This window comes from Buteo buteo, chromosome 12 (genome assembly GCF_964188355.1).
Source record: "Buteo buteo chromosome 12, bButBut1.hap1.1, whole genome shotgun sequence".
Taxonomy (NCBI): domain Eukaryota; kingdom Metazoa; phylum Chordata; class Aves; order Accipitriformes; family Accipitridae; genus Buteo; species Buteo buteo.
The window spans coordinates 1,275,445-1,296,660 of record NC_134182.1 but is presented as its reverse complement, the minus strand read 5'-3'; the positions used below and the strand labels follow the sequence as shown (position 1 = coordinate 1,296,660).

General features: G+C 49.4%; 1 protein-coding gene across 3 annotated transcripts; it reads left to right on the top strand.

The window, feature by feature from the left end:
* The first annotated feature begins 3,737 nt into the window (after window positions 1–3,737).
* TTL (tubulin tyrosine ligase) lies at window positions 3,738–21,036 on the top strand. 3 transcript variants are annotated; one of them, XR_012652436.1, is made up of 8 exons: window positions 3,738–4,083; window positions 8,383–8,461; window positions 10,238–10,470; window positions 13,662–13,797; window positions 13,892–14,161; window positions 15,123–15,266; window positions 17,141–19,069; window positions 20,531–21,036. XR_012652436.1 is itself a non-coding variant. In XM_075042389.1 (7 exons), exons 1-7 carry the CDS (start codon window positions 3,927–3,929, stop codon window positions 17,256–17,258), a joined length of 1,137 nt encoding a protein of 378 aa, XP_074898490.1. In that variant the 5' UTR covers window positions 3,738–3,926; the 3' UTR covers window positions 17,259–21,036. The 3 variants fall into 3 exon arrangements, 1 of the variants encoding a protein (XP_074898490.1); XR_012652435.1 differs by having other exon boundaries at window positions 20,501–21,036; XM_075042389.1 differs by having other exon boundaries at window positions 17,141–21,036.
* Window positions 21,037–21,216: the final 180 nt, after the last annotated feature.

Below are 21,216 nucleotides of genomic sequence, written 5' to 3'. Positions count from 1 at the left end.
TCCCAGGTCAGCGAGCGCCTCCTAGTAGAAATAATCTGCCTGGCAAAATTTTATACATCACCTTTTTGCTTTAAGGCAGCAAAAGGAAAGCAAACTCCTCAGAACCACCCTAAGGCTGAGACAATTTTGCATATTCTTTCTGTCTTAAAGATTGGGTCAAATAACCTGCCAAATTCCTGGGAAAAGAGCACCTCGCTGTGCACTGCCTTGGGTTCATCAGCGGCAGACCAGAGTTAAAAATCACGCTAACATTAATAATAGAGTGTAATAAACCTTTGAAAGTGCCATGTGCAGAGCACTTGTTTGGGCATCTTTTTGGGGCATTCTCCTACCTACAGCAAATATGTAGTATACGTACATTAGATACCCTAATGTGCTTGTGCCACGAGGCAGCACGCAAACTGTGCCAAAGAGTAGAAATTAGCAGAAATTTCTGGGTTTGGACAAGCCTGGTATCTCTAACTAGTTCACATTTAGTAACTGCAGGAGTTTTCACATCGTCACTATATGCCTGCGAGTATAATAAATTATATGTGTAATGCTGTCATCAGTTTCTGACCTGGGAGCAGTATAGCTGCACCTTATTTTGGGCATCCTGCTACCTGCCATTGGAGAGCTGGGAAAGACAGTTTTCTTTCGCCGGCAGAGGAGCCTGAGCAGGCTAACGCTGCAGCACTTTCTTCTGAGCCATCCAGGGCAGGGGGCAAAACAAGCTGTGAAATTCACTTTGTCACAACCTGGCAAGTGCCAGTCCAGGAAAACTTTGAATAAAGAAGGTAAAACTTCACTCCAGAGCAGGAGAAAGGTGAGATTTAATGTCCTGATTTCTTCCCCATCTCTTTAATCTCACCAAAAGGACAGTAGGTGAAGTCCCAAATGAATGGGGCTGAAGGCTGACAGTTCCCATTCCCACTCTGCCCACGCAGGAGCGTACCCACAGGCTTCTCCTCACAGACCAAGGTGTGCATTAAAAAATTACCGTGGCTCATTTCTACATGCCAGGGTTGATAAAATATTGCTTTAAAACCCTTTTCTTTTTCTTGGTACGGTGTGTCTTATATATGTGTATATATACACACAGCTAATTAAAATTACAGCGCTGGCACCATGGCCAGCTGGGACAGACCTCTCTCCACGGCACCTTTCTTCATCAGCTCCCCCCAACCCGCCCCAGGCTGGTCACCAGTCCCCAAGGTGCACCCACCATCGCTGCTGTTTCAGGATGTGATTTTTCTAGTCTTATGACGACTGAGGGCACCTGTCTGGACACAATGGGAATTTGGCTATGTTTTATGAAGTTGCCATTTCTCTGTCTGCTTTGATGTACTGTCAGTGAACCAAGACCAAGTCATGAGAAGAAGGATCCTGTTTGCCCAGAAACAATCCCTTTAAGCTCTGATTGTTCCTGATTTATATTCAGGAAAAAACTTTTAGCTTCAAAAAGACTAAATTCAGTATCCCAAGTTCCATGCCAGTAACAAATAGGAATACACAATAGCGTCCCATTTTAACAGCCTCCACTCTGGCACTCAGTCAAAGTTGATAAAAAATAATCTGACAGTTCTTTTTCATTTGAACATTGTTATCATCCATTTGGCCTATAGTTAAGTGTTCTGTATTTTCCTTAAGACTACTAATAAAATTGGTGCTTTATTATACCAGCTTAGAAACACTAATTGTTGTCCCTGTCCATAATCCTTTCAAGGTGAAAAGAATTTCATTAAAAACATTTCAGGAAAGCATTTCATTAAAAACATTTTGAACAATTTTGCAGGAGAAAATGAGATAGCAGCCATTTTTTAAATTAAATTTTTCTGTCCATGAATCTGATGCCGTGAAAAGCCGAAATCAAGACTCAATAGTCGGAAGACTATTAAGCAGGTATCCTTTATTGCAGTGCTGGGCACACAGGGGATCTCTCCTCCTATTGTGTGCACCTGATCAGGTTAATTGCATAGTTTATATACAGGTTCTATATACATAGTCATTAGATTCCCAAGAAAAGTTTTACCTATTCATTAGTTTTCTGAGAACTCATTATCATATGCAAACGTCCCTCACGCAGGCGTATTCGAGGTCTCTGGTGGTCTTCAGGAGTCCTCCGGTGGTCTTCTGTAGTCTACCTCACTTGTCCGCTGTTTGACTCTTCTCAGATGATTCTGTGCAATGTGATCTTCTACATGTTTTGATACATCTTGTCCTAAAGAATGCTCGTTAGTGCCTCTATTATCTATGTCTACATTAATGACACAGTTCTCCAGACACTGCAAGGCCATCTGAAAGCATTTTTTTCCTTTGGTATCTTATACATTGTGCAGCGTACAGAACTCTTATCTACTACCGGTCAGCAAATAATTGGGTAAAGAAATAGCAAGACCATTGTGTTCAGAAAAACATAACATAACACCTTGTGCTGTCAAAGAAGAAAAGGCAATAATATCAGTGTGCAGGTCATGGCCAATCTAGCATACATTTGAGTTTCCTTCAGCAAGATGTTCTTGATTTGGAAATACATCACGATTTACAGCAACGAACATGACTGTGCAATGCTGATGTCATTCCTCACACAGTGTCTGTAGGCAAACCAGGACATTAAACAACTCAGGAACTCACAGTTTTCATTACTGATAGGTTTGTTAAGACAAACCTGATTTGGGAGGGGAAATCTGATTTCCAGGTTCTGAATCTGTGAGATGAGATGTCTTTGGTCTGCTGCAGACTTGTTTATGAGGAGGACAGAAGTGATGGTTACAAACAAAGAGACCTTTTCACAAACAGAAAAACCAAACTAGTTAACAATGCATGAGAAGATAAGAACACAGCTTTAGGAAAAACTAAAAGATAGCACAAAAAATGTGAAGGGTTGAATAGGTTGAGAGGAGGAGGAGATGGTCTGTTGGCTCTCCAGTCCCAGTGTTGTGTGGCTCGGAGCACTGCATCATCCATTCTGCACCCCCAGACACGGACAACTGAGGTCCAAGGAGGCAGAGCGGAGGAAGCAACCCTTCCTCACTCGCTGCCCTCCTTCGGCAGCAGTTTATCACCCTGATTTATCAACATCCTTCTTGAACTGGACACAGTACCTAGATGCAGTCTGATGAGCGCTGAGCTGGAGGGAACAGCCTCTTCCCTCCACCTCCCGGCTGCAGCCCTGTTCATGGGGCCCTCAGGGCTGTGCCCGCCAGGCCCCCAGGCGTCGCAGAACCCCTCCAGCTCCAGCCTCTCTCCTTACCGACATTCCCCTTCTCTCTGATTTTCAGGGGATTCCTGTCGCCTCCAGCCTGCCTGGGTCCGGCTGGATGCCCACCTGCCCTCCTCAATCTGCCTGACCTCCCCAGCTCTCACAGCTCCCTACCCGCGGCCCGTGCTGCTGTGCAAAGCGACGTGCCATCTCTCTCTAGGACCAGGCCAGACCAGTCCTGGGCCTGTATCCTCTCCACTACCGACACCGGGATCCCACTTGTGGGGCCCCACGGGCCAACCGAGGCCTGTCCGTGCCCGTGACCCCTTAGCACTACCTGCAGCGGGGCTGCAACCCCCGGGCCGTGCCTGTCACGGGTGCTGACACCCAAGAGATGTCGCTGGGCGAGAGCTGAGGCCCGACACCGGCACACCGGGAAGGGAAATTCGGTGCCGGAGGCGGCGAAGCCGCCGCGGCTCCCTCCGCCCCGGGGGCGGCCTCCGTGACGTCACTTCCTTGCCAGCGCTAAAAAGGGCGGGGGGCGGTTCTGCTTCCGGGTCAGCCCTTCTCTCTCCGGCTGCCGGCGGCGGCTCTCGGCCATGAGGAGCCGGAGCGGGAGGCGGCGGCCGCGTAAGGCCCTGCCTGGGCTGCGGCGGGGGCTCATGGGTTTGGGGTGTCCCTCGGACCGCCGGGGGTAGGGTAGGGTAAGGTAGGGGTGTGTGTCCCGTCTTCCTCCCCCGCCGCCATGTACACCTTCGTGGTGCGGGACGAAGGTAGCAGCGTGTACGCTGAGGTGAGCCGGCTGCTGCTGGCCAGCGGGCAGTGGCGGCGGCTCCGGAGAGACAACCCTCGCTTCAACCTGATGCTGGGAGAGAGGAACCGGCTCCCCTTCGGCAGGCTGGGTAAGGGTAAACCCCACACACACACACGCTCCCACCCCGGTAACCCACCCACCCCCCGCCGGCAGCAGGGCCCTCCCGGTCCCGGTCACCCCGCTGCCAGCGACAGCCGAGGGTTTGCTGGGCTCCTTGTCACAGGGACACGGTGGCCGGTCTCGCCTGCGTCGCCGGGAACAAAAGGTGGGGACTGGGGGCGGGGGGGGGTCTCCGTGCAACCGCTTTCCTCCCCCCGCCCCGCCCCGGTTCTCTGCAGAAACCGGCCCCGGGGACCGGGACCACTGCCACCGGCTCAAAGGATTCCCCCTCCCATAGTCATAGTCCCCGGGGGGGTGGTTTTACTGGTGCCTCCCCCCCCCCGCCAAAAAAAAACAAACCACCCAGGCCAGCTTGGGGGCTGCAGTGTGGTGCAGCAGCAGGGTGGGGTGGAGGGCACCCGGGGATTCCACCCCCCACTTCTCGCATGTCGCAGACTCTCAGGGTCCCAGCCACCCCCAGGTGCAGCCCCCACCTCCTGGCCTTGTCCCGCAGAAATGCGCTTGGGGCCGTTGTCACCATCGCAGGGGGCTTCAGTCACCCAGCGCGGTGGTGCGGGTGGCAGCCCCTGGCCTGGTGCAGGGCAGGGACGTTGCGGTGCTGAGCTTAATATGTTTATGGCGGTGTTTCTGTGGTTTGGGACAGGTGAGGGAACGGGTGTGAGCAAGGCACGCTCAAACCTTCGCCTTGGAGCTGAGGCTGGTGGGGATGTGCCTCTGCAGGGGTTTTGTGGGGATGATGGTGTTTCTAGTGCCAGCTTGGAGCAGGGGGGGTGGGGGTATTCCAGAGGCTCTGTGTGTGTGTAGGGCCACACCCCCGTCCCCCTTTTCCCCTGCTGTCTCACCCTCTCTGTCACACTGCCGACACGCGGGATCCTGGGACCTTCCCTGTGCAGGCTTGTCCCCCTCCCTGCCTGCCATGCACGCTGCCTGTCCTGTAGCAGGCAGGGCTGTCAGCACAGCCACCCCGGCCCTCCACGCTTCCAGATGGGGAAAAGCCCAAGAGCAGAGCGGGGGAGTGCCATGCACTGTCCACGAGCAGGGAGAGCCAAGCCAGGGGCTGGCAGCGTTGTAGGGCACAGCGGGGAGCAGAGATGCACTGTCATTGCCCACGGCTGGAGGCAAACCGGCAGGAGCCGCAAGGCTGGCAGGTCTCCGTGCATGGTGCTGGCTGCTGTGCTGGCTCCTGTCATCAGGCCTGTGAGAGCAGATTTGGGATGAGGACATGGCAAACCCCAGCAGAGCAGTGTGTTTCCCTCCTGTGGTCCCCTGTGTCTGCATCTGATGGCTGGCAGGACCCTCCTGGCCTCCCTCCCTGCCCTTGGCCCTGGTTTCTTCCTTTCTGGGGTGATTTTGCAGCACTGCTGCTGGCTGCAGAAACATCGGAACAGGAGCAGTCCCCTTACCCCAGCAGCTCTGGGGCAGGATGGCTTTTGCAGCCCCTTTCTTGCAGTTGAGACTCAGCACTGACTGCTCTTTCAGATTTGCAAGTCACCAGCTCCAGCACCTCTTGCCTTGTCTTCACATGTGTTTGTGAGTGGAAAGTCCCTGTCACATGGCGATGCCATCTGGTCACCTCCTGGCATCAGGGTGTCTGCAGCAGGCAGGGAAACACTGGGAGAGGCTTAAGCAGTGAGGATGCTCACGCACTCTGTAGCTGGGCACAGCAAGCAGATCTGTGCTTTAATGTGGCCAGCAGGCAAGGCCTGCGAGCATCGGGCTTCATTGCAGAACGAGTACAGCTCTTTGATGTGAGCAGTCCTGCACAGCATGTCTGGCTATGCTGGGCTCGTGGCCATCTCTTACTAACCCCTTCCATCCTTGAAAAGAGCCCTGGGTGATAGAAGGGCTTCAGCAAGCCCTTCAGCATGTGTTGCCATGGGATGCTCGAAAACTCAAACTGTTTCTCACAGCCAAGACACATCTATAACCTGTGGAGAGGGACCATGCTTTGGCACTGGCTTCGTTAACCCATCCTCCTTACAGCAGGAGCTGGCTGCCTGAAATCAGTAGATTCAGACCAAAAATAACATGGTTATTTTGGTACATCTTCCAAAAAGCTGTATTTTCTCTGGTACATCTTCCTAAAGCTGTCCTCCTGAGCAACTGTTGCATCAAAGCTGGCTTGGTTTGGTTTTCCTAAAGGCTCTACTCAGTGGAAGCAGGCATTAATTTGGGGGACTGTGGGGATTTGCATCACTCGGGGGCTAAGCTAGATCATTTGATGTGGGAGAGGGGTAGAAGTGGGGACTCTCAGCATGCACCGCTGCCTCTGTCCAGCTGCAGGGACTTCTGTTGCTCTCGCTGATACCCTAATTCTTGGGGCATCATGCCCTTTAGCTGTGAGTGTCTGCATCTAAGTCTGTATCTAATGGAAAAGCAGTTTGTGCTAAGGGGAGGGAAAGGAGGAGGAGGAGGCTGCAGGGGCCTCATGGTGCAGAGGATGCTGGACTACGCCCTGCCAGCCAGTTTGCTCAGTGCCATGGCAGCTTTTTAACCCTGCTAAATGCATGGTGCAGACCTCGCAATGTGCTTGAGAACCCATTCCCTTTCCTGCCTTGTGGTCCCTCCTTGCTGACCACCAGACTCCACATTGCAGCCCACTGCTCCGTGGAGATGCTCAGGGAACCAACGAGAATGTGCCTCCCAGCAGGTCACTTACCCAACAGCAGTGACTTCAAAGCAGGTTTCAGCCATTTCCATCGTCCTCCTTTCACCAGCCCATTTCTCCATCACTGGTAGGATCTCCTTCTGGACCTCGATTCCTGCAGGAACCAAGCAAAATTGATAAACTGGAAACAGAAGGAAATTTTTTAGTTTTTTACTAATTTCTTTCAGTAAATTAGTGCCTGGCAGTGCTGGCTACATGTTGAAGTGCCTGGAGTTACAGATCTTTTCTGGAAGATGGTTTTCAGCCGTTTTCTATTGTGAATAAAATAGTGACCCAGGTCAGGGCCATGACTTTGGGGTTGAAATAGATATTCACTCTCTGTGATCTTGCAGCTGCTTGGTCTTTAAGGTAATGTTTGCTCCAGGCCTTTTTTCCCAGGCAAACACCAAGGAGGACAGCTAAAACTCTGAATCCTTTTTTCAGTGTCCAAATCACTCCCGTGAGCATTTTTTTGAAAAGAGAAGGTGAAGGTGGAAGTAACTGCCATGCCTGGGGGAATCCCACTGGTCCTAGGTTATATGAAACCAGAGCAGTTTTTCATCATGGTTTCCCTGTTGATGTTCTTGTCAGTTGTTGTCACCAGTGACCCAGGTATTGCTTCAGGCATCACTCGCCTCTTGCACATCTGTGTTCAGCTGCATTGGTTGTGTGGGAGAGGCTGTGTGGCATTGCCCAGATTTGCGTTACCCTTCAGACAACTGCTGCTACCCTGTCCACCCAGAGAGCTTCCAGCTGAGTGCAAGCGTTTGTGTCTTGTGAGAAGGTGAAGGAAGGCAGGCTGTGGTGCAAAGTCTGGTATTGGTAAGGAGGTACCCATCTATTTGGCGCTCTGGTACTTGTGAGGCCACAGCTGGATACTGACTGGGACCAGTTTGGGACTTTTCAGTACAAGAAAGGCATAGACACCCTGGACTGACTCCAGCAGGGGATTGTCGGGGGAGGCAGGATGGCAGTCAAGCACTGGGACAAGGACCTGTAGAAGCAGTAGGATCTTCATCCTTAGAGCTCTACTCAGACTTTGACTAAACAAGAGGTTGGAGCAGAGACCCCCAGAGGTCCCTTCCCAACCCAGCTATCCAAGGGGGCTTGCTGCAAACTGCCAGAGGGAAGCAAGGCTCCAAATCTTTTAACATTTCCCAGTGTTTTGTGATTATCAGGTCCGACAGGGAATCCTGCTGTATGTGACAAAGAAACAAGGCCCTTGCCTAAACTGTGATCTCTGTATCATGATGTGCTTCCCTGCATCCTCCTACTGCATTTCAAAGTAGCTGAAATCTTGGCTTTTAAAAACTGCCACCAGCAAATGGGAGAATGTTTTTGGGTGGTGCTGCCAGCTCCCAGTGTGAATTAGGAAATTATATTTTTCCCTTGGAAAATGGAAGTGTCAGATTCAAACCAGACTTGGGTAAATGCATGGGTTTTCATAACTAAAAGAAAGAAGCCACAGGAGCCAGTACCAGCTTAAAGCCTGTTTCTGTGATGCAGGGCAAGGAAACAGCCTCCTTTTTCTTCCCTACTGCACAGGTCCTTTGCACCAAGCAGAAGTTTTTCCTTCATTAATTGAGAAGTTTGTCTGACCTCTTTGTTTCCCCTTCTTAGGCCATGAACCCGGACTTGTGCAGCTGGTGAATTACTACAGGGGAGCAGACAAGCTGTGCCGCAAAGCATCTCTGGTGAAGTAAGAAATTCACTGAAATATTACATGGGATTGACAGAAATTTTTCTTCTAACTGTTGTTGAGTGTTGAACCTGTTTGGAGGGTATTTCACATAACAGCTGCCCTGGGAGTGTCCTAGCATGTGCTGTCTTCAGACTCCCATGCTAGTCTCTAGACTATCTCTATCTGTGTGCACAAAGACCTCTTTGTAACTTGAGGGGAAATGCTATTTCCACTGAATTACAGCTGCTTGAAACCATAGAGTGTATTGCATCAGATTAGAACCAAATAAAAAAAAAAAAACAACACAAAAAACCCACAAGCATATCTGTTCTTTTTCATTGTAGACATTTAATTAAAACCTACTCCTTTTATTCCCTGTTTCATACAGAGATGAGACACTAACATGCCTTTAGCTAATCAGATTTGTTGGTCAAACAAATGCTTGGAGACATCTCCAGGAAGAGCTCTGGGAGTTATTTCTGCATGACTAGCTGTGCTGGGGTCTCCTGGGGAAATGTGGATGAGCTTTCATTGCAGATAACCCTTGTCCCTGTGCAAACTCTGTGGCCATTAGGGCATCTTCATGTCAGGGCTCTTGGTCTCCTTCAAACATTTGATTCCACGTTAGTGTCTGTGCTGCCTATTGCTCATGCAGTCCTGGAGACTGTGTGTGCTGATCCAAGGCCTCTCCTTCCCTTGCGAAGAACCTTGTCCCAATTGCTTTCCCATTATTAATTGCATCACCCAGTGGTGATGGGTTTTGTTAGGAACTAGCAGAGTGTTTTTTAAACAAGCACTGGCGGCACTCCCCAGCTGGCTTTCTCTGCAGCCCATGGTCTAGAGGCAATGCTGACAGTGCTTGCACACCTGTTTTTCTCTCCTGAAGCTTGGCTGACCTTTCTAACTGTGGGGTCACCCATGCATCAAGCTACTTAGGAACCCGAGGGACCACAAATGACATTCCTCAGGGCTCCCAGGCTGTCACTGACTGACTGCGATTTCAACAGAGAGGCACAAATGCACAGAGAGAGTCAGCAAGTCACGAGCTCTGCTTTTGGCCTTAAGCAAAGCACAGAGTGAGCATTCAGAGAGGCAGACAGCTCCCTTGACTGAAAGAAAACAGGCCTGGGCTCTGCTAACAGGAGTTTGCAGGCATATCTAGACAGGACTGGTAGGAGAGGTGTGCCAGAGTGATCAGAGACTGCATGATGCAAGGGGGATCCCAGACACCTTGGGACATGAAACGTGTAGCTATGTCCTTGCTTCCAGTGGGTTCCCAGTGGTCTTCATCCACAACTGGAACACCTGATCAGATCTCAGTGAGGATGGGATCAAGAGCTAAGCACCAGTACAGAAAACATTACTGCTTTGGCTTCCCTTTTGCCCATTGTGATCACAGCATCCTTCCTGCCCCATTCTGTGTTGGCAAACACAGCTCCTCAGTTCCCTTGTGCAAAGATGATGCAGGGAATGTACCACAAGCTCTAGCTACATGGAAACTTTTCTACTGATTGTTTCACAATTTCCATAGTATCTACAAAACGTTTAGTGAAAGTGTGTATGTCTAGTTCAAAGAGCAGTGCTTGGCTGCAGGTTGGGGTTGCCATGATAACTTTAGGAAAACCCTAATTTCAAGGGTCTAAGGAAGATACAATAATTTGGCACTGACTTATCTGTAAGCTGCTATTCATCACCAAGCAAAAGAGCCCAGTTAATGTTGATTTTTATTTATTAAATAATGTCCATGCAGGTGGGGACACTCTGGAGATTAACAGCCTGTCTCTCTTCACCCAGGCTAATCAAGACAAGCCCTGAACTATCGGAGTCCTGCACGTGGTTCCCCGAGTCATATGTGATTTACCCAACAAACTTGAAGACCCCCGTGGCTCCAGCACAGAATGGAATTCGCCATCTTATAAACAACACAAGGACAGATGAGCGGGAAGTCTTCTTGGCAGCTTACAACAGGCGGCGGGAAGGCAAAGAAGGCAACGTGTGGATCGCCAAGTCCTCAGCTGGTGCCAAAGGTTCATTCTCCAGCAAAACAGGCCACCTTCTCGTTATTCCTTACTCTTAACTTGATCAGTAGAGTACCGGGGTTTGGCTGAGCCCAGCTGATATCTAGCCTGTCTATGAAGGGCTTCACCTACCAACTCCATGCTGGTTAAGCCAGCATAGGGCTGTCCTTTGCTTGGTAGCATGGGGCATTGTAACATGCACATGCTACCTAGGACATGGATGGCAGTGAAAGGACCTCAACTTTTCTACACCTGTGCCTCAAAATATGGGAAAGTTTGCTGCAGGGAGACAGCAGCAGGGACCAGCAGGCAAGGGGAATGTGGAGAGCAGGAGATAACAGGGAGCAGAACAGGATATGGGAAGGAGGGCAGCAGGCAGGACAGCAGCCTTCAAGGGCAAGGAGCCCAGCTCTCCATGCTGCAGCTAAGCCTGGTTTCACCTGGGCAGAAGTACTGCTGCTTGTCTTTGAACCAAACCCCAATGCCTGGTGCGAATGGCCTACCCAAGGTCACACTGAGAGACTGGCTGAGCATGCACGAGCTCAGTGCATCAAAATTACACCCAAGCCTCAGTGGAAGGCACCAGAGCAAAGACAAACAATGCAGTGTCTGTATGACCCTTTAATTTGAATAAGGTGATAGATACCTAAGTGATAATGTGTCCTTTCTTGTTCCAGGGTCATTGCATCATTTGCTCTACAGAAATAATGAGCTATTAGATGAGATAGCTGGACATAGCTATAGATGTAATGCTTTGGTAACTATGTGCTGTTTGCCAGTTTTGGCAGTATCACAGGCACATTATCAGAATGGCTTTATGAAAACTTGCCTTGCTATGTGTGCAGAGCCCAGCTCAAGGCAGGAGCTGGTCTTTTCAAAAGGAACAAGCTCACATGTATTACTCGTATTTACAGAGTCACTTTTGATGCAATCTTTCAAAAATCACCAGAGAATGTGAAAGCCAGAAGTGGCTGCATGCTAAAACTGTCCTTCATGCTGGCTTCCTTCACTGCTCTGCTCTCTTGGCTGCGTTACCAAGAAGCATCAGAAGAGTACACTTATTTTCATCAGGGATGAAGGGGAGATGAGTCCTTTCATTATGGCAGTGAGGGAATGTGTTTCAGTGTGGTATAACTGTCTGGCAAAGAATTAATCTGGACAGTTGAAAAGGCCATTGCTGTGGTTCACTGCAGGGTGGGGAGGTTTAAACTCTCCACTTACTTTATTCAAGTGTGATCCCATCTTTTCTGCATTAAAGCAGAGTAACTTTTCATATTCATCAGTGTGCTGTAGAACTCAAGCTGGGAATTAAAGTGGAAAGCAGAGCCTCATGTTAATCTTCTAGAGGGAAGTTTTAAATGTCTGGGGATTACTTCTGATGAAGAAGAAAGCTTCAGTCGATGTTAACTGCCAAGGCAGATCCAGCTCAGGCACAGCGCCCGACTCGGGACAGGTCTAGTGGAAGCTTGGTTGTCCATCAGTAAAAGGAAAATTAAAGGTTTAGGATGTCCTGACTTAAAAGTTGAGAGATTTTTCAACTGTGGCTAGCAGTTTTGATGTTTTCTTTGAGAGAAGGGACAGCTGCCCCACATAAGCTTCTTTCCTGCCTCACTGGGTTGCTGACTAGGTGCAGTTAAGCTAACCTCCCCCTTGATTCACCGTCTGTCCAGTGCAGAACAGGTGCCTGCTGATTTTCCCACTGCGGGGGCTTTTGTGGCTTACAGAGATGTTGTTTCCCTCCTTCCCGCAGTGCACAGCCTGTGGTTGTACCAATGCAAGCTTCTGCCTGGCTCTGCTGTGATCAGGGGACTAAAAATCTTGCCCCCTGCATAAAACATGGGTGAGAAAGACACTTTGATGAAAGGACTTCCTTTCTGTGGAGGATGCCAAGATGGGTAGGGGGTCAGCAGGGCTGGGAAACTGTGACTCACAGGTATACAAAGCATGGAGCAGTGAAAGTATCTGCAGGGCTGTGTCGACAGTGACCTTCAGAAGTCACAGCTAGGAGCATTTTCCATGGGATGATCCTGTCAAACCCTGTCTGTGCTCCAAACCTGTGTTCTCCCTCCGATGCCCCCCTTGAAGAGCGTTTCTTTTCATTCAGTATTTCCTCCAAAACACCCAGCACAAAATTAAGACTGAAGTCATCAGCTTTAGTCCAAAAAGTTAACTAAATGCCTGAAGTCTGGACATAGTGCCAGAGAAGTGTTAGATAATTCTAGCTAAGCTGGTTTATCCCTCGTGTGGCACCGTGCCATCGCTTTATCAAATCCCAGAAGGGATATGTTCTCTCTTCATTGCTCTGCAGCAGTGGTTTCGTATCTGGACTCTTGCAAGAAATGAACAGTGACAGCTTCCGCCAAAATGTGGCAGTATTTAAACGGCACATCTAACTTCTTTAATGAAGAGCTTCCACAGCAGGGGAAAACACTGACTACAGGGGTGAACGTTTTGAAATAGTTCTTTTCCTAATTCAGCAATGATTTTAATAGTAACTTAAATGGACTCGGTGAGCAGGGCAACACAGAGCAAGTGTGCATGTGTGACTGCCTCTGGCAGCCAGAGAAGCCAGGCAGGGGGAGAAAGTCTGAGTCTGGGATAATAAACCACAAAACTCCCTCTCCAAATAAAAAAAAAAAATTTAAAAAGAAAAATCTCACAAACAAGCTGCCAAAACCCCTGTTCTCCAAGCTGCTGAAAACCAGGGGAAAACAAAACAAAATTTGACAAGTGCTAAACACGTGCCCCACCTCCCCATCAAGCCCAGCTGGAAAAAAACGCTGGAAAAGGAAACAAAATCCCCCAATCCAAGCAGCTGCCTCACTGCTTGACAAGGTCCCTGTCTGTGGTGCATCCCCTTGCACCTAAATAGCCACCCTCCTGCAGACAAGCACCAGGCAGGCCATGCCCTCTTGGGTACCCTTGGTTTCGATTTGCATTAGCTCTGATTACTGGGGAGGTGGATGCCCCATGGTGTGGTAACAGGGAGATCCCTCTGCAGATTCACTGCCTGACACTGAGCAAACATGACATCGTATGATGTCACGTTTGGTGAGCAAACACCCATCGACCAGCCATGGGTTCTTGCTTGTCACATGGCTTTTTGGGCAAATGAGCCATGGTCCACTTGGGCCCTGAAAGAGCTCTAGCAAAGGTAGGAGGATCCTCTACCTAATTTTGTCTTTGTCTTTCCATGCCAGGGGAAGGCATCCTGATATCTTCAGAGGCTGCAGAGCTCCTGGACTTCATTGATGAGCAGGGACAAGTGCATGTGATTCAGAAATACCTGGAGAAACCTTTGCTTTTAGAGCCAGGGCATCGCAAGTTTGACATCAGGTAACTTTTCTGCTTTTGTAATAATACTGGGTTTCATTTTCGTGCTGTTTCTTTTTAAGTCACTGAGACTAGAGTTTGTTCTCTCGCCCCCCAGGAGCTGGGTTCTCGTGGATCATCAATATAATATCTACCTCTACAGAGAGGGTGTCCTGCGGACCTCTTCCGAACCATACAACAGTGCTAATTTCCAGGACAAAACCTGCCACTTGACCAATCACTGCATTCAGAAGGAATATTCCAAAAACTATGGGCGGTATGAGGAAGGGAATGAAATGTTCTTCGAGGAGTTCAACCAGTATCTGATGGATGCCCTGAACACGACGCTTGAGAATAGCATTTTACTGCAAATCAAACACATAATAAGGTAGCCAGCTGCCTGTTGCATAGGGGAACCTAACCCTTCAGTGACAGGGAATGCGTATGGACACAGCTGGGAAGCAGACAGTCCGACAAGGGAAGGGTTTCAATTGCATAAATTTAAGATAAAGCTATAAACACCCCAATGTCATTTCTCAATGAAAGGGGACCTTCGTAGGTGCTGTTCTCTTAAGGGTATGTGTCAATGTGTCTGTGTTTTTCCAGCTGTGGCTGGAGATGGATGGAGTGAGATCACTTGGTAAGGGAAGACCTTGGTAGGTCAAAAGACAGGGCTGGGAGAGGTTGCGGTTATAAAAGGTATATGGTGTAAGAGGGGAAATGAAGGTGGACTCAAGTCTGCAGGATCTCACTGCTTCCCCCACCATCAGCAGGCAGCAGCACATCTTGTTGGCATAGGTCATCTTACTCAGGCCACACAGAGCCAGCTACCTCCTGGGCGCAGGCAGTGCCTGGAGAGAGATCTCAGAGATCAGGGCATCACAGAGAATCCAGGTCCTGACAAAGTGATCCTACATGGTGGAATTTACTTTGCAAGTACCCTATTGCTGTTAGTTACACCAAAGGGACGTGACACGACTTTTAAGGGACTCTGAGGCAAATGAGAGCTCTCAATGGCAGTTCTTTGGGGACCTGGTGCAGCCCTTTGTGGCTCTGCCTTCTGCTCCAGGCTCTTAATTGCACATCATGTTTTTTAACTTGCCTAATCCAGTAGTGGGAGTGGATGCTGCTCTCCAGCTCTTTGGGAGTTAATTCAGGGGTGTCCCCATGTGTTTTGATGGTTGCAGGATCTCACTTGCAGACTTGTGTTGGATATAGCGTGTAATTTTGGGCAGTCCCAGGGCAGTCCTCTTCACTTAACTGTGCTATGCATGTGCCCTCAGAAGCTGCAGTGCAACAGGTGTGTCCGCAGGGCTTTTAATCTTGTGTTTCTGTTTTTCCCTTCACAGAAGCTGCCTTATGTGTATAGAGCCTGTAATCAGCACAAAGCATCTTCACTACCAGAGCTTCCAGCTCTTTGGCTTTGACTTCATGGTGGATGAGGAGCTGAAGGTCTGGCTGATAGAAGTCAACGGGGCCCCAGCGTGTGCCCAGTGAGTAATCAAGTTTCTGTAATACCCTTGCAATGCCACCATTCACACGCCTCACCCAAAACATGGCTGTGTCCCAGCTCCAAGTGAAAAAGGTGGAAGAAAGTGAATGGCAGGGGAGTTTTCCAAGCTAACACATACCAGACACTGCTCTAAGTGCCAGCTGATTTAAGTTTGTTGCTCCTGTCTCCGTGGTTGGTATTCCTCAGCTTCTTTCCCATGCGAGATGGGCGACTACCCTCAGTTTTTGGACAGATGGGTTTGAATATAACTTGGGTCATTTTTATTGACACTATTGGGTTGAAGTTGTATTTCAGAATTAACACTTTGGGGGTCAGGTGGTTTCTCGGTCCCTCTTGTGGAGCCACTGATGACTGGTCTTTACCTGAACACATGATAAATGAGTAGCATTAAGGGCAGCAGCTGGGAGTGACTGAATTTGCAGGCAGCAGGACCCCAGAGCACACTGTGGGTGCTGCAGACATTGGATCAAAGCCTCCACCAGCCACAGGGAGGCTGGGACAGCCAAACAGCTGTGGCCATGAACATCTCTGCATAGGCACAGCGGGAGGTGTTGTTATTACGTGATTGAGACAACTGTGAGAGACTAGAAGTCTTTGCTAAATGGGCATCTGTATCGTCTAGAAGCCCAGCAAAACAGAACAGGCTGTACATCACTACATTAGAATTTGATTAGATTAGATGTAGATTAAATTAGATTAGATCATCACTAACAGTAGACAAAAAATACAGGTCAAACCTACCAGACAGCCTGTTCAGCAGCCTTTTCAGGGCTAGGGCTTGGGAGCTTTCTGTGTCCAGGATACCCTGTTCACCATGTGCACCGTGGTGCAATACTGCCTTGCACCTCCTTGTGTTGCTGTACAGGTAGAATTTGACTGTTGCTGGGTGGATTTAGGTTGCAGCAATGCCCTGTTTGCTTTGTGCCTCTATGGGCACTTGGAAACCATTGAAAGCAGCTGAGGTACGTTTTGGCTATTTGTGGCTTCTCCTTTTAAGGGTTATTCTAATTTATAGCACCCATATCGCACAGTTCCCATTTAAGAGACAAAAATCGGCTGCTGAAAGCAGTAACATTCCCAGGCGCTGAAAAAGCGTCTTACTGTCATGTAGCCCCAAAGGCAGAGGGTGAAAGACATTGTTAATCCTAGTAAAGACAGCTTTGGTACTAAAAATGTCCCAGATGACAGCATGTTCAGGGAGGTTACACGTGTATTTCCTTCAGCAGAAAGTGAAGCTTTTGTTAACTCATTTCTCAGACACCTTGTCTCTCTTCGACCTAATCCTGCTCTGCATGAGCTGTGCCATGGTGGAACATATTCCACATGGTCTTGCAAAGTCTCTGTGCCTGGTCACAAGCTGATGTGCACAGCTGCACCCCAGTGCAGCGTTTCATCGAACATGAATGCATCTGAGCAGTCCCTCTGGGGCACATCCCTACTTGAATGGGTCTGGTGTGATAATCACAACTCCCTGAGTTGGAAGGCCTGTACAGGGGGTGCTCAGCTGTTGTCTGCCCCTGTGCATCTTGCGGTGACTCAAGTCTGGGGCCTGAGGGTGTGGAGACTCTACTCAGGAGCCTGTTCTGATAGTAAACTTAGATAATGTGTTTTGTGGTCCCGTCTGGCAGAGAACAATATTGGGAAATTCAATGGAAAAGACAGTTGCTGGGGTAGGTGGGGAGGAGATAGAAGAGATGCCACCCTCCTCCCGTTTGCCACACCAGAGCTACCTGTAATGGGAACAGGATCTTGTAGAACCTGCTGGGAAAATACATGTCTATGTAAAAATTGGTCGGGGGCCTGCTGGTTTGTCCTGCCTGGGCATCTGATTCTCTCTCTCTCTTCGTCTCTCAGGAAGCTGTATGCAGAGCTCTGCCAAGGAATTGTGGACGTAGCCATCTCTAGCGTTTTCCCCCTCAATGACACAGGGCAGAAGACGAGCCAGCCATCATCGATCTTTATCAAGCTGTGATCGTGACAGAAATGCCTCTGCTGTGCACAAGGAGAGACTGCACCCATCGGGTCAGCACAGTTTGGTGGCTTATCTCAGTATCATGCCAAAAAGTGATAGAGACAGGCTTCTTTTCTGGGAAATCACGGGGAAAAACAACAAAACAGACATCCACACAGAGCTGCGATGAGCCAGAGCTGCTCAGACAACTGCCTGCATTCACCAAAATCCACTTTAGAAACAGCTCGTGTGACTTTGATATCTGAAACAAATCTCTCTGGGAGAACAACAACATAACCTTAAAATGAAACCCCAACAGGGATACTATAATACTGTATTAGCTTCTCCTTTTCTATAGAGATAACATTGGGTTTTTTAAGGGAACTGAGCGAAGAGAACGATGATCTTCCGGGACATCGTGGCTGGGAAGTTGTCCTCCTCCCGCTGTGTTTCTTCTTTCCTCACCTACTGCATCATTAGTGCCTTAGCTCAGCTCCAAATAGGTGACTCCTTTCCTTTGTTCCTGCTCTATTACGTAGAAAGGAGCAAGCTCTCTTGCATCGCAGGATGCCTAAAACCAGGAACACCAAGAATTCAGTTTCCTTAGGTCATTTTCCAAGCTGGTTGCCTGAACACCCAGGCAGCAGCTGGCAAAGGGGTGCTGAACTGCAGGCGGTGAATTAACCCAAGCAAGGAAGGCAATTTTGTTTATTTATAGCTATCCCTTTTCCTAATGAGATTTGAATCAATGTCCATCCCAGTCTGATGCAGTTGGATTCTGTTTAAAAGAGACTCACCGGCAGGCTGTAAGATTCCTAGCATCACTTTTGTGCTGAGAGTTTCAAATAGCAGAAACCCAATCTCCTCAGTTTCTTCTGAGACACTGCAGTGAATTTAGGCTCTTCTCTCAGCTTTTACCTTCATGCTTTTGAGGCTTGAATCTGAAACCTTTCAACCCAAATTATTTTTATCCTATTTGATCCAGCCAATTTTATTCTCCTCCATTTGACAAATAGTGCAGTTTTCTGCCCTGAACGCAGTCCACAGCTCAGTCCCAGCTAGGGGGAAGGTGGGTGAGGTTTTGTAGACCAAGAGAGAGATTCCTTGCATATAGGCTTGCCACACAGCTGGGAAGGCAGGTGTTTTGGGGGGCAGGCAGGGGAGGTTAAATTTCTTGAGGTCCTGAATTTCAGAGCTAACATCTACTCTGAGTATAACCTAAATCCCTGGCATATTGCCCACCCTGTGAAGTGTATCTGAATTTTCAGCATGAGCCCAGCACATCCCTCCTAAGCCAGAGCTCTTTGCAGAGCACAGTGGCACTTGTAGCAGCAGCGGGCTTTGTGGGGGATGTTCAGGGCTGTGTTCTGCTGCCTCTGGCAGGGAGAGATGGTTGGCACCGAAGTAAACTGGCTCCTGCTACCCAAAACAAACAAGAAGAGATTGTGGAGGTTACAAGCTTCTGGCTGCCTGTGTGTAACAGGAAGTGAATCAAGCAGTGGGATTTCTGCCTCCCTCAGAAGGTCCTAGTGCTTTGGCGTACTCATCTCTGCTTGTGACGGAGATTTCAGAGGTCTTTGTGCCAGCAGACCATCCTGGCACCTTTCTGTAGGCAGGACTGAAGTACCCAGGCCTCCTTGGAGTGATGCATTTTGATCATGCTGTCATGGGATGGACGTTCATTGCAACATGCTGTGAATCCACAAGTGGCACCATTTCACCCAGGGCCAGGAGGGAACAGAGTGCTTATCAAAACCCCATGGAAGCATCGCAGAGAGAGCACATCCCAAAGTTGTCAACACCTGAAGCACGATGTAGATCCTCATCTGCAGGTGTGTGGTGGATGCAGGGTGCACTGGTGCACGCGGAGAAGTGACAGGAGGCAGGAGCTGTGTGAAAACGGGGCTGCGGCTTTGTTCTCCTGCACTGCAAATGCTGGCGGGTGGCTTCGCTTCCAGCGAGATCCCGAGTGCCAGGTCTGGTGTCTGGATTTGGGCCTCATGGGTGTTCGGAAGAGGGACTGTGAACACGTCAGTTTGTGAGACAGGGAGTGCTGGGTGATAAGCTGGGAGAGGGGTGTGGGGGAAGGACTTGTTGGGGTTTTTTAACCTTACGATAGCACATAGGTGTCAAAATTTCACTGCAGGCCAGGTAAAGCGTAGTGGTAACACTCCAAGGTAAAACAAAGGCTGTAACGGTTATTACTCAACTTGCAAAGTTCATCATGTCTCCATTGGCACTTTCATATTAGCTCATGTGAGCGCTAGGGCAGACGAGCAGAGTGCGAAGCGAGAAGAGAAAATTTTTCCCATCATAATGAAATGAGAAATGCTCATTTTCTGGAGTGCTAGACTCATCCTTGTTTTCCCCTCAAAAGTGAAGTTAGAAAAACAAATCACTCCCTTACTGCACAGTAACGTGAGATTCCTGCCGATGTAGTGGGATAAGGGCAAGAAAGCTGCCTGGATGCAGGCAAAACAGGGGTCCCCACTGGAGCAGCTGGTACCGCCGGGAGGAGCAGTGACTCAGGAGTCTCTGCCTAACTCAAAGGCCTTTTCTTCCCCCTTTTTCAGCCTGGATTGTGTTGTGGCATGTCAGCAGCTGGTTTTGCTGCTCAGCTGAAAGTGGGACTTCAGCTTGATGGTAGAGCCATGACCACAGGTGATGCAGCTATTCATACCCTGCCTTTTCAGCTGGGCTTGGGGCAGATAGTGATTCAGGGATGCTTTAATCATTGGCTTCTTTGCTGAATTTTTCAGAAATAAGCAACAGCCTCTGGAGGAAAACAGCAAGTATCAGATGTATTTATCACCTGCTCTCAAAATGCTTCCCAGGGTGAAGCACAGGAGGTAAATGATAAAGGATGGAGAGCACAGTGCCTAAGGTCTTGCCCAAAATATTAGCTATGACGTGGAGGAGAGGATGCGTGCATGGCTGAGGCCTGAGCATTGCAGCCATGGGTGCACCTTGCAAGTGATGCTCACAAGCCCTTGTGAGACTTCTGTTTGTTTCTTTTTTTTAGGAATACACAACAATAAATGTTTTCTAGCTTATTTCAGCTAAAAGGTCAATAGAAAAGGTCTTAGTCTCTTTCCTGAGCTTTCACAAAGGATGGTGCTGGCTTTCCAGAGGACACCTACCATATTGCAGAACGTCTCTAGTCTCAGTTGTATCCCTTCATGTCAGCCATGAAGGGTTTCAGGCCCAGGTGCTCTGGCTGTGTTTTCCAGCAGGGTCTGGTCTCACTGGACTCTGTGTTTCAGGTAACTTCCACGTGGCTTGTCTCATACCAGGTTAGTCGTGATTACCATGCAACAGCTACTGTGCTCCTGCCGAAATCCGGTGGCCAGCCACAGCCCATGGAAAACGCTGGAGAAGTCTAAGAAAGACTCAAAAGCCACTTCATCCAGGTGGCCCGGCTTCCCAGCCTTGCTGTGACCAGCACCCTTCAGGACTGCTTGCATGTCCCTGCTCCCAGCATTTCTTGTTCTCCACGTCCAGCTCTCCCCCAGGAGAGCAATGCTGTGCCGTACGTAGGTTCATAATCATGTCTCGTTGCCAGTGTCCGCTATGGCAACCCTCAGAAAAACCTGTTTTTGAGAGGATGGTGGGGTACATACGGCACTGCCAAGCTGGCAGCCTGCCGGGCTCCGGTTCGTGTCCCCAGCCGCTCTCACGTCAGCATGCGCGTGTGGGGCCGGCGGGCGCCTAAACCCCTGGATCTCCGGTGACTCGATCCACATCTCTCCAAAACCATCATTAAAACATGCAAACCCCACAGCCTGTGTGGTGTTTCCTTGGGGCAGCGGGGTGTCAGGTCCCCTCAGAAACCTTCCTGGGGGTGCCTATGCTGAGTTTTGTCGTCGTCGTCGTCCCCCCCCCTTGCCCTGTGGGACCCCAGGAGCCAGCCCAGCCCCACAGTGGAGGTTTCCTCGCCTCAGGGTGACAAATGCGAGAGGGCAGCGCGGCGTGAGGGGGG